This window comes from Bicyclus anynana, chromosome 8 (genome assembly GCF_947172395.1).
Source record: "Bicyclus anynana chromosome 8, ilBicAnyn1.1, whole genome shotgun sequence".
NCBI classification, from domain to species: Eukaryota; Metazoa; Arthropoda; class Insecta; order Lepidoptera; family Nymphalidae; genus Bicyclus; species Bicyclus anynana.
The window spans coordinates 7046888-7066008 of record NC_069090.1 but is presented as its reverse complement, the minus strand read 5'-3'; the positions used below and the strand labels follow the sequence as shown (position 1 = coordinate 7066008).

At 33.8% G+C, this 19121-nt stretch overlaps 1 protein-coding gene across 9 annotated transcripts in view; it reads right to left on the bottom strand.

Annotated features, from left to right (window-relative positions):
• Positions 1 to 19121, bottom strand: part of LOC112047743 (fasciclin-3) — a 171425-nt gene that overhangs the window by 104760 nt on the left and 47544 nt on the right. For all 9 annotated transcript variants that reach the window (XM_052883037.1, XM_052883038.1, XM_052883041.1 and 6 more), the window contains exon 2: positions 11746 to 11989. In XM_052883037.1, the coding sequence (XP_052738997.1) occupies positions 11746 to 11797 (52 nt within the window). In that variant the 5' untranslated portion in view covers positions 11798 to 11989. The remainder of the gene's footprint in view (positions 1 to 11745; positions 11990 to 19121) is intronic.

Here is a 19121-nt window from a genome sequence, read left to right as displayed (position 1 = left end):
CTACCCCCTGTGTGATGTATTCTGGGTATATTTAAGTAGAGCGTGAACCTTCTAAGTAAGCACGTTAACCATGGGGTCTATCATAGTCTATAGTCTACGATTTGTGTGATTGCGGTCAAGCTCTAATCTATAGCGTAAAAAACTAATCATAAGTAGTCTTCTAAACCTAGTCTATTAACATAATATAAATGTATGAGAAAGACAAAAATTACAACTTAAGTGAATTGAAGCATCTAAGTAGCCACTTTTTCCGAGTAATCGGTTTAAGGATGCTCACAAAAAATAATGAAGGTATGTATACGCACTACCTTCGTAATATTATGAAGCTCGGAATTCGGAAATATCGAATAACCTATTATAACTTGTTGGTAACGGACAATAGACCTTTATCGATGATAGCTATTATCCAAAGGGCATGAAAGGATTGGGGGCAAGTAAAGGTACTCATATGTGGAGAGTAGGCCGGCTGTTGACTTGTTGGTGTGTATATTGGTTTTAAGAAATTAAATATCACGTGTCTCAAACGGCGAAGGAAAACATCGTGAGGAAACCTGCACGCCAGAATATTTCTTAATTCTCTGCGTGTGTGAAGTCTGCCAATACGCATTGGGCCAGCGTGGTGGACTATTGGCCTAACTCCTCTCATTCTGAGTGGAGACTTGAGCTCAGCAATGAGCCGTATATGGATTGATAACGACGATATTGGTTTTACTAGTGAAGGACAAAGATTTTATAGGACTAGCGCGTCGAAACTGAGGCGAAAAAAGGTGCCTCATAGTAAACAACGAAAGTTATTGAAACAAATAATACCTAAATATTATCTACAATGTCGAGTTGTGTCTTCAGGAAGTGTAAAAACAACATACTATATACATAAATCTATACTTATAAAGCTAAAGAGTTTGTTTGATTGAACGCGCTAATCTCAGGAACTACTGGTCCGTATAAAAAAAATCTTTCAGTGTTGGATAGCCCATCTACCGAGGAAGGCTATTGGCTGTATTATTCCCATATTACTACGGGAACGGGAAAATCTAACAGCCTTCTGGCAGCGTATTTCTAAATTCGCCACTGATCACAATTAAGTACATAAATGCTATGATTTCTGTCACATCAATGGTTTTGCTAATGAAGTACTAAAGGTCGTCATTGGAATATATTCAATCGAGAGCTATTTTAGATACAAATTCGCTGTTATTTTCTGTAACAAAGGTTTTCATACGATTCGAATTTACGCTTAGCTGGCTTTTCATTCTTTCTCGAGCCATCCAACTATTATTAACTTTTAATGAACGTTTGAATTCCTATTACAATTCGGTTTCAGTACCTCGTCATCATTATCATCGTCAATTTAATTAATTTTCATCTGCTGGCATTGATTTCCTCCTTTTGTTTAAATATAATTGATCTTATTGTAAGCTAGAGGCATAACGTTTCGATTTAGAGTTCTGGACCTAGAGAAAAAAATTAATCAATTTTATGTTATTTTTCAGGTGTGATAGCCCAGTGGATATGACCTCTGCCTTCGATTCTTGGCATAGAGGGATGTTTAGATTAATAGGATGTGTGGAAGAAATCAACTTACGAGTCAAAAGTGGCGCCTTTGGCTACAGCGCAACGTAAATTTAAAACATGTATTTGTATATGCAAAAGAAAAGCTTGTCATTTGAAAATTTATGCCTCTTTGTTTTGCTCAGGAAGGAAATAAATCTTATTATATCTATTCCATTAACCACAGAAAGTAATTTAACTTGGTATTGGAAAGTGTACGAAATAATTGTCTAATCATTAGAAAGGTGGATTGAGGAAAAATATCTTGAAGTTATTCGGCACACAGATAAGTGAAATTTTACTTGGAGATAACTCACTTTTTGTGCAGCAGACAGACAAATTTAAATAAAAGGCACATACCGCAAATATCAAACTATAGGTACATCAACTACGAACGCCGTCTTAATTTTTAATTACATTACCAGAATTTTGTATAGAAATTCGATTTTCATGATTTTTCAACTGTAACTTTAAGTTTTAGAGACACTAACGCATTGTATTGATTGTTCAATGTTCATATTATAATTATAAATATGTACAAATAAAAAAGCGAAAAGAAATATTTTTATATAGTTTTAGCAGCCTTTTCAAATATCAACAAAAATAATCGTAGGTACTTGATCGCGCAATATAAAGTACACTTCTTTATTTCGATATAACACACGAAAATTTCCGTAAAACACTTAACTGTATGTTATCTAAAATATAAAACGTTTGGTGAGTTAAAAGTGGAATGTCAGAAAAATCAAAAATCATTTTTTTTTAGTTTTAGCAGTCTTTTCAAATTGCATTTAAAATAATCGTATTTAATCGCGCAATATAAAATAAACTTCTTTCGATATAACGTACGAAAATTTCCGTAGAACAATTTGAACTGTACGTTATCTAAAATCTAAAACGTTTGGTGAGTTAAAAGTGGAATGTCAGAAAAATCAAAAGCGTCGCCGAACACTGTTGGAAAGCCTTTGTACACCGAAATACCAGCGGAAAGCAATGGCTTTCGACATTTGGAAATAACGAAACTTTCTGTTAGCTTGTCAAAATGTTAGAAATTTACTCGTATTTTAAACGAATTACAAAAAGCAGGTCTCAATTTGGCGCCTTGAATCTTTTGTGCACATTCATCATTTCTCCAATATATAATCGATCGTCTTACAGTAGCAGTCACGTTTAGTTGGTAACAAACTTTTCTACTATAGCTTGGCAAATTCGTAACACTTCTGATGGTCCGCGCGGGCCGGAAGGGGGGTTACGATTCCCCGCGCACACGACTTCACACCCGCGCAATCTTTCCCCCCGTCGCCCGCAAATCAAGGGTGTGTCAGCAACGAACTTACCAAGCTATACCACGTGAAGCTTGAATAGCACGAACTTATTAGTATATGCCTTCGCGTAGTTTGCCTACTAAGCCTACTCGTACCTTTTGCTTAATTACACAGATACCTAATGAGGTGTTGACCATGTTTCAAATAAGTAGCTAAGATTCTTCAAAAAAAAGGAAAGTGTATATCACCAATAAAAGCACCTTGGTGGACACACACACTAGGACCATGTTCCACTATGTGTTGTCTTATCCAATAATGTGTTTAGCCTCGTGATTATGATATATTCCTGACAATCATGCATTCCAAAAAGAAAGACAACAATTTTGAATACGGGGATAAATTTATTGTGTTAAGACACCTGATGGTAAGCGAAGACGCAGATTACGGTAGAACTCGCTTGCTTAGATGGTGCCCAAGTACTTTTTCCTAAAAGATACCCACGAAATATCTGTTATCGCCGCGTTGCAACGACTTGCGGTACAGACTTGAGTGGAAAAGGGGAGTGTTTGTTAACAGTCAAAGGATCCTTTAACCCTACACACATCGTTTACAAGTACGTGACTTCACTCAAGGTCATTCTCTTCTAGGGTCTAATTTTGGTTACAGTTTGATTTGTTAATTAAGTTGTTCTGACAAATGTTGTGAATAACCTTTGTTCGACATTAGTTTTCTTATTTTTCTTAATCATCTTGGAGTCTGCTAAAATATCCATAAACGACATTTGGCACAAAGAGCTATAAAAGTTAAAAGTACTGTTAATTTAACCAAACTAGGTTCAACCTATAGTTAGGTATTAACGGTTTATCAGAGCATAAAGTTTCCACAATAGATGGCGAGTTATTGACTCACTAATGACTCAGATGGAATGATTAACTGTGATTCATATCCCTGCTGCATTATATAAAAATCGAATGAGTAGTGCAACTGTAGTAGCTATTTAATATCATTTTTACATAATGGAACATGTAATCTAGTTACGAGTACTTTAGTTAAAACATAACTCCTATATTTAAATAAATAAAATACCTAATATTATTATGATTTTGCTAAAGCCTTCGCTTTAGCGTTCTATGTTCTGTGATGATTACCATAATTATTACGTACTAGCAGACGGCCCGCGAACTTGTGGGAACTTTCTCTACGAGATATGGGTTGACCACCACAAAGTTCCCATCTACGATTATGTGACAGAAATTACAAAGAATAACAAGTAATCGTTTCTTCAAAGAGGATGACACAGGCTGTGAATATTTAATTAATTATATCATTCATATTTATATTATAAGCAAATCTGCTGATGCCGGCTCTTCTTGAAATAAGCTTTTGGAACTGACAGTAGTCTCTTCTCACTGACAACTTAACTTCCTAAAAGCGTTTGTATAAATGCTTTATAATAATTAATTAATTTGATTTGATGCAGGTGACTAATGACTTGAGAGCTGTGATTCCGGAGGGTGTGGGTTCGAATCCGGTCCGGGGCATGCACCTCCAACTTTTCAGTTGTGTGCATTTTAAGAAATTAAATATCACGTGTCTCAATCGGTGAAGGAAAACATCTTGAGGAAACCTGCATACCAGAGAGTTATCTTAATTCTCTGCGTGTGTGAAGTCTACCAATCCGCATTGGGCCAGCGTGGTGGACTATTGGCCTAACACCTCTCATTCTGAGAGGAGACTCGAGCTCAGCAGTGAGCCGAATATGGGTTGATGACGACGACGACTAATGACTTATTGACTCAAAAGCCATAATAATATAATCTCCGATGGATGGTAACTACCTAATATAATTATATACCTAAGTAAGAATTATCGAATTTATGTTATTGATGTTATATGTTATATAGATTTTTCTTTTGTTTTTTGTATATACTTCTTGTGTTATAATTATTTAATAAGACTTAAAAAACTTAGACAGATAAGACTTTTTTTTTTTTTTTTTGCTGCCTCAACCTTGGACTCAATCTCAGTACCTCAAGATTCACGACAGAATATGAATGAGGCAACTAGCCTAGAGTCTAGAATATGTAACATCAGAAAGTATATTGCGTCTAGTACAAATAAAAAAGCTCGGGAGGAATTTTTCTTCATGCATTTCCATTAAAAAAGGTTCGTAGCACTGGCAAGGAAAGATTTCTTGAAAAATCTTTCAGTTAAAGTGGTAAATGGTGTGTTAAAGTTTACACGGAGAAGCGTATTTTGAGGGCGACGAAATAAATGTACTCCATCTTCGAGAAAAAATATCTTGTTCCCCACAAATTCGGAAAACTCAATAATCGGGTTTGAGAAATTCTAAATTACTTCCATTTTGTTACACACAGACAAAAGGCTTAAAAAGCTTCCCGCTGCGAAGTGACTGGATCAGAAAGTGAATTATTTGAGAAGGTCGTACATTATCGACTATGGAAAATTGATTTTAAAATAATTTACATCATTAATGGAAATTACGCAATTGTAAAAGCAATCTACCTAAAAGCTAAGATATTTATTTCATAAATAATAATTAGCAGCAGCTATCTAATATACTAATATTATATAGGTAAAGTTTGTGTTTGTTTGGTTGTTGGAGGTAATCTCTGGAAAAACTAAATCGGTTTTGATAATTCACTTAACAATAAACAGCCACGTTATTTGTGTCATAGGCTATATTTTATCCCAATATATTTTTGTGAGGATTAACCTGAATACTTTTCAAACTGATTATTAATGCTGTGTATAATTAAATAATATCATAATATTACAGCAAAAACTTAAGCTCAGTTTTCGTCTCTTTTCTAGATAAATTCTACATTAGAGATTTTGAATGCCGAACAGTGGTCTCAAATTTATTGCTTTGCGATCAAACAAGAGCCAAGTTCCAGTTTAATCATAGCTATAAAGTAAGATTTTTGACATTTGCTATAGTAGACTTTTTCTAATTTGGCCACTACGGAACAGGCAAAACCAAAAGTAGGTTATTATAAAGTCTATTCGGTCGATAATAATTTGATATTTGATAAAAACATGTCATGCCAACTATCTAGTGCACGTAACTATCATTGGTCTTTGTATAAAATGCTAGGAACCTGGTCTAACATGCTAAATTCCTTAGGCCTATTTATTAATATTTATAAACTATAAAATTGAAGTGTCTATGATTTCAAAATAACAACAACAATAATAAGTTTTGAGCTATGCATAGCTTTTATCGCGGGCGTTGAACGCGGCGACCGAATCAAGAAATTCCGTAACGAAAATAAACCTAACACCGAAGCCGAGACAAGTACACATATTTTTTTATGTATTTTTTGTCTGCCTCTCTTTTATACAGGCTAATCTTTGTAACGGCTGGACCGATTTTAATGCGACTTTCACTAGAAGATAGAGGAGCTGAGCTTTTTGGTAAACTGACACAATAACGAGAACCGTATCTCGATAGTTTAAAACGCGCTGCAGATTTAACGGTATACTTGACATTGTGTGGCTGGCGTAAGATAAACTCATAGTAAAAAATTGTAAGACGAGGGGCGACGTTGTTTACGAGCTATAAACAATGAACATTTCGTTACAGCACAAGACTACAAGTGCAAGTTCGTAAAGTTTATTTTTACGCGACCTACCTCAATGAAAGATGCTGTGCCATGCGCCTGAAAGGTTACTGAATGGAATATACAGCAAGATTCTTTTTTAACCGCTATTTAAAGGATTTCGTCTGTATGCACCTGTATTTTGTCTGTATGTAGCTAATATAGCATGAACTATTTCAAGTTTCTTTTTTTCCTCTTTCTTGGGAAATGATACGAGAAATTATACCAAATCCTGGTAGAAATATTTTATTTAAGTCCTCTAAATCACATTGGAGCAGCATTTAAGTACCCCCTATCCTATAAGGAGGCCTAGCCTGTGAGCCTGTGCTATCAAAAAAAATTTACCGGTTTAGCACCGCCTTCAAAGTGATCACCAGGTAGAACGTAACATGATGTTATTTTTCGCTTTTTAGTTTAGTTGGTACGTTTTATGTTTTCGGTTGCATTTTTTCATTATTTTTTTTTTCCTTTGAAGGGTAGCTGTGTACTCTTAACTTACTTATTGGCTGATTCAACAACGAAAATTAGAAACTGATGTGATTTTCCGTACATTTCTCCGTCAAATGTGGACCGATTTCAGTTTTGTTTTATGAAAGAGTAATGGTAAAACTCTCAATATGTTCTTGTTACTTCGTAATCCTGATTAATTGATTTATTAACGCAAATTAAAAACTGCTAAGTCCAGTAAACTAAATTTTCGAACACAAGATTATTTACAACATAATTCTCACTTCTATAATTTTAGTTAAATAGTTAGCTTGTATCTACATAACATATACTCATATTAAGTGGATACCTACTCATAACTAAGTACTATTACTAATATTCCAATGTACTTACGGACCTACGCTAATCCGATTTACATTAATATTGCATTATTAAGCTAACTGCATTAAATATATGATGTAATACATTCCTACCTACCTATCATTCAGACCTGTCTAAGTGCTATTGTCATTAGGTAATCTAAATGTGATTTTCCAATTCTGCACCTGCATTCTGTAAAGTTACAGCGATGTAACATCGCTTACATCCATGGCAACGTCGTTGTTAGTGACATTTTATTTTTGGCATCCTATAAAAATATATATGTACCTATAGTTCAAATTCTAATAAAACTAGTTATAGGCGAATATTACATCGACGAGTATACAATAGCGGAAATACATCCCACTTCCTTAATAACGTTATTAAATCATTAGAAAAGTAAGTGAGAACACGGGGATAAAACATTAAACAGATACACAGATAACGTGGCTTTCTATAGATAAAAGAGTTCTCAAAATCGGTTCAGTAGATCCAGAGATTACCCCCTGCATTGCAACCTCACTAACCTCTTTATAATATTAGTATAGATTATAAAATTGATAATATTGCATAAAATATAAATCGAATACCTATATACAATGACTTACAAAAACGCATAATCCATCTCAGCGTATCAGGTGTGAGTTACAACTTACAAGTTGAACAGAAAAAAATCAACCTGTATCAACTTCTATACAATGTGTTGAACAAATATTTGAACAGGCGCAAAGTAAACACACGAGTGAGACGTCGTCGCGTATGTAGGAAAAAAAATAAACAACGCTAATTGTGTGTGAAGATAACCCGACATAGGTTCCGTAGTCTAAATTAAAACTATAGCCGCGAATTTAAGTAAATAAACAAAACATGTTTTATTTCCTATAAAAGCAAATAAAAATTAAAAATACCATTAAACCAGTAATAAACGCTTTAGAGAAAGCTTTGACAGGTACTATTTTACGTTCGGAAACTTATAAATCTTCGCGGATTTCAGTTACTTACATGTGTTTTTGGGATATTCAACGCTACTGATAAATTATTAATCTACGTTTAAAACACCTAACGTTTGACTAAGAACGGTTATAGGACAAATAAAAAAGACCTTTAAATAAACACATTTCATATCTGGGTATAACCAACAGTACACTGAACAATGTGCAGCAAAATTTTATGAAGCGATCTTCGACTTGGGTGGTCTACTAATCTACGGAAACTTCGTAAGAGCCCGGCTAGTTGGAGTGATCCAGCAGGGCATCATTAGCATCTGCGGATTTACACAACACTGCTAGCGTCGTACCCAAGTAATTCATAATACACGTTATAAATGAATTTCGAAAAACAAACTGACAAAAGAACCCTAACTCATAGTGACGGGAAGCGCACAGGAACTGAATGTTTACATAATTATTTTAGTTAACACAATTACAGGTTAGGATACTTTGACGGTATTTAAACTATTTGTTCGTACTACGCATGACGTTTGTATATAAGAATATTGAAGTTAATTATGAAAAGTAATGAAATATAAAAGAGACGCACTACAACTAAGCACGGTTTATATAATTACTGTAAAATGCTCCTAAATTCATCAAAACCGATTGGCCAACCAATTAAGCAAAATATAGTGATCAATCTCGGAATGAGAAATAAACATTCCATCATAAGAATAGTAAACTCCTCCTATACACCTTAGTTTTGGTGTTCTAAAAGTCGTCTCAGAAGTCTCATAAAATCTCGTTAGATGATAAACAGATTGAATTCCGAAACGTGAAAACTAAGCAAAGGAAGACAATTTTTGGATTTATTTTATTTATGTAGGTAGATATGTAGATACTTAATTATACGAAATTTAAAATAATAAAAGTATTAGGCATAACCAATCGTAAAGTTAAATAAGAAAAGTAGCTAAATCGTCATTCAGATACGGGAAAGCAAGAAAATTACGCAAAGTTGCAACATTTTTACGATGTTTTGTAGAACTGAGTCACGGGGGGTGTTGCCACATTCGAGGGAGTACTACTGTTTCTTTAGTAATAGTATTTAAAACCCAAAACAACGCAGCGTGAATTAACAGATTTCTTTATCTATACTAATATTTTATAGAGGTAAAGTTTGTAAATTTGTAGTTACTAGGGGGTAGCAATACAAACTTTACATTTATTTTATTCTAGATCTACTTAACCGATTTTGAAAATTCCTTTACCACTAGAAAGCCACGTTATTTGTGAGTGTCATATTTTATCCTCGTATTCCCCCGGGAATGGGAACTAAGCTGGTAAAACCGCGGAGCTTCGGCTAGTACGTATACTACTACTACTGTATACACATAATATATTTTTATTTTTTACATTTCAAAAATTATTTCAAGTTCAAAATCTAAAAAAAGTTTATTGTATTGTAGTATACAATAAACTTTTTTTAGATTTTGAACTTTAAATAGTGTTTTTAAAAGGCTAAAGTTTTATTTAATTCTAACATATTCTATTAAAAATAATGTAAGTATCATAAAATAAGGGTACCCATACTTTACTGTATCACATGCTGTATTAAGAAACTAGCTAACACCTCATGGTTTCATCCGCGTGGTTCCCGTTCCCGTAAGAACACGGGGATAATAGCCTTCTTCGATAAATAGGCGGACCAGTAAGTTCTGAGATTAGCGCGTTCAAACTAACAATCTCTTCAGCTTTATAATATTAGTGTAGATAACATTACAATATAAGTTTCTATTTATTGACAAACAGACCATTAATAAAAACTATAATATACTGGTAGGTATCATTAAAAATTCTTTTCAAGTGCGAATTTTCTTACGAATGCCCTCAATGAATGATGATTAGATAAGAATGCGGTTTATCTATATGTTGTTATCATTCAAATACGCGTTATCGCTTACGTTTAAACACACGTGAAAACACTGTTTACTCGGTAAAACATAAAACGAACCTAATAAACATGTGTAGATGAGTTTTACGAGTAAGCAATTAAACATACTCGTACCATTCATAATTCTGATCCATAAATATCCTCATGATGAAGTATGTATTAAATGCAAAAATAGTATCAATTGACAGGCAAAGCAAAAATATGTTAGGAATCTCTAGACATACTCGTATCATCATATTTATCAGCCGATGGATGTCCGCTGCTGGATATATGCTTCCAAACACCACTGTCTTGTGTCGTTTCTGTGCAGTGGTAACCTGCAAACCGCTTTGTCATCGGTCCACTTATACAGCCTTCCTTGATGAGTACAGTATACCAACATACTAGTAATGAAGGTAGAAAATGCATGTAATTTCATAACTTGTTTATAAACAAACCGTACATAATTATGTATGGTTTGTTTATAAACTGTTATATAAAATATATTAACCATATCTAATTGTTCTAAGCTTATCAAATATCAAATTTATTTTCATTATTTTAAGAACAAGTTAATTATAATTATTATTAAGTGTGAAATGACTAGTGATTTATACCCTCATTTTTAATTTATTTGTTGGTAAACAGTACTCATCGAGAAAGGCTGTAGATAAAGCTGTATGACCAACAACTACGCTTTCCGGTGCGTGGTCGTCATTCCCGCACCTTAAAACCCCTACGTCTATCGGCTCTTCGATGTTCAACACTAGAATACAATAATTTGAATACCAGTCTATATGAAGCTACCATTTCGAAGTAAAGTGATTTATGCGACTAAGTTTGCAACAACATTATGCTAATAAGAAAAAATGTTGCTCAAACGATAAAATATATTGCGGTAATTTATATAAAAATAAAAATGTTTCAAATAAATATGAAACGTCTGTACGGTCTACGTTTTACGTATAAAGTCAGCTAATTTATTATATTACCGTCGGTTTCTTGGATTAGGGTTACTTAGATTACTTCAAAACCAAAAAAACATAATTGTGTTAAATAAAATTCATTTTATACTAGTGGATAAGCAAAAGTAAACCGAGCAATTGCTCTAATTATTATTTTTTTAATTAGCAAGCAAATACTGTTTTCCATTTTAAGCGAGAAATTTTATAGCAAAAGTATTAAAGTTAATTTCACTCTCACATCTAATTACGGTATTATTTATTTCTTACATAAATGAGCAAGATAGTATGTTTTCTATCTTATTATGTTTAAGTACCCACATATATTAATTATTTTCACTAATATCACTGCATCGATTTGCTAAATTTAATTTCCTATTTACAAAGACCAATATTGATCCTATCGATGTTTGATTCACTATTCTTGAGTCACTTACGGATTTATAAAAGCCTTAGTTTTATATTTAGGTATATCTTGTTTGTCAAAACAATAATGGCGTTACATGGCGGTATTTTTTAATTATTATTAATTTATTGAACAGTTACCTTGGAGACCATCTGCCTACATTATGAGATACTTTCAACGCTGTTGTACCAGGGCTTCATAACCAGTAACCAAAGGCAGGGATAAAAGGTAAAGCACCTATTAAAAGTTAGTGAAAGTACGCTCACCTGTTACTACGACGGCCATAAGCAATCCAAAAAGCGCGGGAAGGGCGGCCATTTTATCCAGGACGAAAACAAAATCACTCACAAAACACTGATTTTGAACACTCGCATTACTAGACACACGAACGTGGTCACTATTTTATTTTTTCTATTTAAAAAAAAAACTATGTATCCTTTCCCAAACTGGTAAAACTGGACTCGTCCCCTCTCACTTCCTCACACACGTCGACTCGCCGTCTCTCTCGCCCTGCAACAAAAAACACAACTATGTAGGATTGTAGGGTCGACTTTTTTTATTATTTTTAAGGCAAGGTGTTTTCGAATTATGTAATTTGAGCGTCCAACGAAATTCGACCTTTGGAACCGCTTCGTCATAAACGTTTCTCGGTTGTAAACCGTTGTCGTAAAGGTCAAACGTAACTGGGCATAGATGAAAGATGAGGTATTATTTTTTCAAGCGAAGGTAGGACTGCGAGATACGAAAGTTATATTTTAATAATGTTAGGTACGTTTTATCTTCCCAAGAATTTCTTCCGTACATTTTCATCGAGCATTTTTCGTTATAAAATTTTGGTATTTTTTCAGGATCCTTAATTCAAATTATCTTCCTATTATTTCAGTTATGTCAAATTTACAATTTTACGCAGAATTATAATGTTTAAACACGTGTCTAAATACGGAGATTAAATGTATAGTAGCAGCATCTCTAATTCCAAGAACACTGAGGCCTGAATGGCTTGTAATTAGCTTACGACTACGAGAGTCTGGCAACATTGGAGCCATACATAAAGGTCGTTGTGTCTTGATGCCGCACAGCATGGCGGATATAGCTGACTAGATAGCTGAGCTGCAAAGTTACTTACGAGTTACGACTATGCTCGTGATAATCAGATCTCTCTGAATGCATATTGCTTTGCTGTGTCTATGGGGGTATACGTATTAGTAAGACTATACGTACATACTCTTACATACACTGTTGTGACTTGTATAAAAAAAAAAAAGCTAGAACAAGTTAAAAAATTAAAACATAGTTTGGCTTAAGATTGTGCCCTCACGCTAAAGTGAAATCTACGAATTTGTGTTCATCTTCTACAAGGAGGGAGACTTGATACTGTAGTGGACTGTTAATTAGGTCGTTATTATTATATTCATTATAAATCGTTACTAATATTGTAAATGCGAAAAAAAGTCTGTCTGTTCCCTTTTCACAGCTACATAACAGAAACAAGTTGGATGAAATTTAGCATTGAGATAAATAAGACCTTGGAGCAAAACATAGGCTACTTTTTATCCCTGATAAATCTATAGTTCCCGCCGGAATTGTAAAAAAACGAAAACGGAGTCGCGGGTATCTGCTAGTAAACTATAATTAGAAAATAAAATCAAAAAGATCGGATCAAGGGCCCTCGTAACTTAATTTTTTTTTATTAATCGTTTTGTAAACTAAGCCTAATTGAAATAAATTAATTTTGACTTTAACTTTGATTTGAGCAGGAACATTTTTGCGTCATGTAAAATATTCTTATGAATAATAATAATAATTAAACAATGAAATTCAGTCTTATTGTTAAATTCTCAATTAAAAAAAATTAAAAAAATATCACATTTATATATTAAAATACTCCAAAAGACAAAACTCCGCGGTACATTTCAGAAGCGAATCTTAAGAAACACAATCTCTTACTCAAATTGTTTTAACTAAGTTGTACCAAAGTTTCTGAATATCATTTCCCGTCTAAGAAATTCCGAGAATTCAGACGTTTGAGACATTGAATTTTTAGTGAAATTGAATTGCTTTACACCCGTCGTTTAGCATGTGTAAGATAGATGAGTTTTTACAGATAAGCAATTTTTATTACGAATTGTTTCGCTTTGCAGACGTTTTCTGTTATTGAGCGACGCTTAGCTCACTTGTTACAAAGTTTGATGTGTCAATATTTCTATTACAACTTTAATTTAACATTTATTTTTTTCTATCAAGATGTTTTTTTTTGACATTGTTTCTCGAATGTCGAATGTCGAATATACAGAATTTCGCAATTCTACGAAATGGCGTTATAAAACATTAGCAGACGGTCTGCGATTTTTTTCTCTTTAACAGCACTAACTATTTTTAGAAATTTAACTCTATTTATGATATAAAAATGAACACGCAGTTTCATAATTTTACTATTTATACACGTAATATCGGGTCACAAACATATAAACAAACAAACACAACTACAGACGTCATCAGTATCAACCCGGTTCACAAACATACACAACTACAGACGTCATCAGTATCAACCCGGTTCACTGTTGAGCAGGAGTCACCTCTCAAAATGAGAGGGATTAGACCTTAGTTCACCACGCTGGCCAAATGCGGATTGGCAGACTTCACACACATAGAGAATTAGGAAAATCCTCAGGCATGCAAGTTTCCTCACGATGTTTTTCCTTCACCGTTTGATACACGTGATATTGAAGGATACACATCTAAGTATAATATAAACATCGATCGGTGAAGATCTTCGATAAGACAAAGACGAAGTTATTTTTGTGCGTCCGCGTCGTTACCGACAGCGGATGCGCGCACGCAGCGAAGTGTCAAAGGAGCGTCAGAAGATAAATCTTTCATTTTGTATTTATTTTCCGCTTGTGTTAGTAATTCCGCTTTAGTATGACCAGTTTATTAAAATACTATTAAATATAACCTTTAGAAGTATAATAATCTATACTAATATTATAAAGCTGAAGAGTTTGTTTGGTTGAACGCGCTAATCTCAGGAACTACTTACTGGTCCGATTTGAAAAATTCTTTCAATGTTAGATAGCCCATTTATCGCTATGTATTGTCTCCGTATTTCTATGGGAACGGGAACTACGCGGGTGAAATCGCGCGCCATCAGCTAGTTCATAATATAAGAACGTATCGAAATCCGGAATGAATCGCGCATGATTTATGAAAAACTACAATCCGCGCGGGCGAAGTCGCGGGCGTCCACTAATAGCTAATAATATTATGATTAGATTGTTTATTACTAACATGTAACATTATCTACAAGAATAAATTGCACGTAACTAATTAATATTTCACTATAACTATTATAAACTTGTGATATAAATGAATACGTCATTACAGTAATTAATAATTATTATTAATAAATCCGATCAAGTACACACTTGAAACTTTGCTATCAGAATAAATCTCATTTCAGACGTTCATCAGTCTGAAATTAACTTCATACCAAAAAATAACGGCCGCAGCCTAGTTCCGAGGCGTATTAATTAACTTAATTAAGGTTAAACAAAAAAATAATCTGAGAACTTAGGTAATTTATTTTGTGCTAGCCGACGGTTTCATCAACCTCAAGTTATACTATATTATAAATATTGAATGTTTAATCAAAAGTAACATGAATCAAATATTCATTAAAATACCCCTTAACCCAGAATAAAATTATTCTTGAGATTTTAAAATGTGATCAAAGGAGATAGTCTAAAATTGTATAGAGCCCAGGATTAGTCATTGTACCCTGGCAGAAATAAAAGAAAGTATTTTTTTAACTTTTTTCGATTATACAAATCTACGAATTTACTTTAATTCTTTCGAAATAATATTCATTATCTCCCAAGAAATGCAACACTAATATGAGTAACAATGGCGGATTGATGACGTTTTCAACGCAATAGTCGTTTTGACGTTTGCTGTCAAATGTCATGTCATAGTTGCTTTATGGGCGTCACCTTGATATAACTCAAAAAGTAGGGTTGTAATTTTATTTATTTCTTTTTATTTAGTTACATTTATTTATTCACTTATTTATATTTTAACAAAAACCCTGTATTTTTTAAATTTTAATGATACGGGGTACAAGAGTGGGCGTGAAATGGACCATCTCCTTTCTGGCGCCTCTTTTCTTACCTATCTTTGCGAGATAGCTATTAAATTCAAAACTATAGCTTGGCAACCTTGTTCGTAACACTCCCGATAGTCCGCGCGAGCCGGGGGGCGGGCGCTGACTGAAAACCCCACGACTGCTGCTCCTCACTACCCCGCGCGCACCATTTCACACTCGCTCAGTCTTTCCCCCGACACCCGCATATCATGGGAGTGCCATCAACGAAGCCAGACTATAGTATTTTCCTCTTGTAATTTAAAAAAAACAAACTCAGAATCAAAACATTTCAATAAAGAAGCTACTTTGGAAAACAAATAAAACACTTCTTCAATGTTGTTTTTGCCAACGGTACGGTACGTAGGCGAGTGCGTGTGAACGGCGGCAGACATACAAATAAACACAAAACTCCCCGCTTCCAACTTGGTTCTTGTTTTGATTGTAGCCGTATTTATATTCATACCAAATGTTTCCAAACTCAAATGGAACTCGAAGCATACAGCATACTTTAACCACTCCGCTTTCACAAGCTAGTACTAATCGCTAAATGGATATTTGTCTAAACCGGTGTAATTAAACAAACTAAAGCCTTAATAAATCCAGAGTTGAGACTAAAGACGACGAAAGTAAGTTAGTAGGCTAAATACTAAAGAAAAATACGAGATTCTTTTTTTTAAAATTCTTTACAAGATAGCCCTTGACTATAATCTCACCTGATGGTAAGTGATGATGCAGTCTAAGATGTTAGCGGGCTAACTTGTTAGGAGGAGGATGAAAATCTACACCCCTTTCGGTTTCTACACGGCATCGTATCGGAACGCTAAATCGCTTGGCGGTACGTCCTTGCCGGTAGGGTGGTAACTAGCCACGGCCGAAGCCTCCCACCAGCCAGACCTGGACCAATTAAGAAAATCTCAATCTGCCCAGCCGGGGATCGAACCCGGGACCTCCGTTTTGTAAATCCACCGCGCATACTACTGCGCCACGGAGGCCATAAAAAAAACTTTTGTCGTGTACGGGCTTTTAGAGGGGGAAAAGAATATTAAGAATATTAATAATAAGAAGGTTATCTGTAAAAGATACGATTAATATTTTTGTTACAAAAAACAAGCAGACAATAGCGACTTTGTCGTATTAGCGTGGAATTGCTTGACCTTTTAAACTAGAAAGAAAATTCCCCACCAGATTGACATTTCCAGAAAAATAATTTCTTAGTATGTATTTATGTCGTGGTAGACAAGTACTGTTAAAATAACAAGTAACTACGAGTAATTGTTTTTTGGGCGTTGGTGTTATTTTTCGTCCATACTCAACATTTGCTTGTACTCAAGAACAGACAAAGAATTATTATAATTTTTCAAGAAGCCAACACTATACAAGTACAGGTGCATCAGTGAGTAATGACTACCACCGATTTGACAAACAGATTTTAGACTGTAAAAAACTTAGCAGACGATTTTGAGAGCACCGTTATTGACCATCAGCTGCTGGCAGTCACAATTAATTATAAAAAAGAAAACCTAATTTAAAAACCAACCCTTACCAACTTTATCTTACTCATACGTGCTCATACCTTTTATTTCATACCGATGCACTCGCAGCGATTGCCACGTCGAGTCGCATCGATTGTATAGATTTGACACTTCGATAAGTTTCCATCTTGCTGAATGCGAAAAAACTCTATACATGCAATTCCAATTACAGCAGGAACATCGAGTTCTATTGTAGAAAACCACTCATATTGCTATAGTATTGTTCCGGGGCACCTATCACACCGACGCGTTGTAAATTAAACGAAAATCCCATTTCTCGATCATTAAAAATCCTAAATATACAGATTCTATTTCTAAGTTACTCTATTCTTAATTTATAGTTATAATAAACAGAATAAGTAGAAACCAAGTCTTGGAAAATTAAATGTTGGAGTGAACGACAAAAAAGACTAAACCGATAAACCAACTTTAAAACTCTTCGTAACACACTTTTTATAGGTAGACTAAGCTAAATCTGGAGCAACAGTACATTACTTTTCAAACGGAAATAAGTTACAAAATATAAAATGTCTAAAATATCAAATTACTAACGGAGTCCTTGTATACTTGAAATTTTCTTAGATGACAATTTTAAACAACAATAATGGCTGACTATGAACCAAAGACAATCAGTAGGGTTGAGAAGTTAACCGCGGGCATCGTAACGATATCAAGTAGGTATCGTTATATCTGAAATAACTAAACTAAAATATCCGTTACTATACGTCATCTTAAAAAACGAATACGTTCCATATTCGTTTCGTTTTCCAACTTTTCAGTTGTGTGCATTTTAGGAAATTAAATATCATTTTAAGAATATATACTCCAAGGAGAAGAAGTGAATCATGAAATACATGAAAATGTTGGATATAGTAATAATAATAATAATATAGCCTTTATTTCCAATTTTTAAAATTTTTAAAAATTACAAAAGATACAAAAGTTACAAAAAACATTAACATTTCATTTCATTTTGTTGGATATAGTAGCGACATTATTTCCGCATACGAATATTTTTGAAATAAAGTCAGTGGCAATTTATAATGGAAATTTTTAATTTTTAAATTGTTGAAGAAAACAATTGAGAAAAACAAAAAAGCGACAAAAATATTTTTCTATTGAATTAAAGATTATTATTTCTTTCTTTTTTTACCTTGGTTATACACCACTAGTCCAAATGACTATGTAGAACATAATTGGAATTAATGTACACTTACTGTCTGTCTCTAATTATAATTCGTAACATTTTTCTAGCTCTAGAACCTACTAAATTTATTACCGCATAATGTCATATATTCAAAAACCTTTGTACTAAAGTTTCGGCCCCTTGTACATCACTATCTCTCAAACTTCTTTATATAATATCCTAATAACTCTGACTATCACGATTTACGTATACCAGAAAAATAAAAATCTCACCATGTTGCGAAACAAAAGTAATAATTTTTTTTCCATTAGTATTTCAAATCTTTCATTTATTTTTCTGATCCAGCAATCATAATATTCAAGTCGTATTTGTGTATTGTTTTCTTTATTCTTAATTTAAAAATTTTGCAAGTGGTTGAAGAATCGGTTTATCGGTTTTTTAATAATTTTTGATCGTGCTATATAATTACAAACATTCGGGAGCACTCGCGCCGCGATCGGTTAAGTTTGGTTTAGGATGAGTTTACTGCGAGCAAAAAGTGCCACATTGTCGCTTCCATGCTCACAGTGAGGTCGTGTCAATGTTTGTTCCATATCATCATTACTTATTTGTTTCGTTTGCAATTGTTAGTCCGAAAACATTATGAAAAAATACAACCGACTTCAAAATGTTAATGTACCCACGAAACTAATAAGGGAAAGATAACATTATTATATTTTCTACTTATTGATCATTTTGAAGTCGCTGCCAAGCCCGTCTGATGTTGACTAAGGTCGTTACTGAAAAAAACACATGACAGACAAAAATAATGTCTGAGAAACA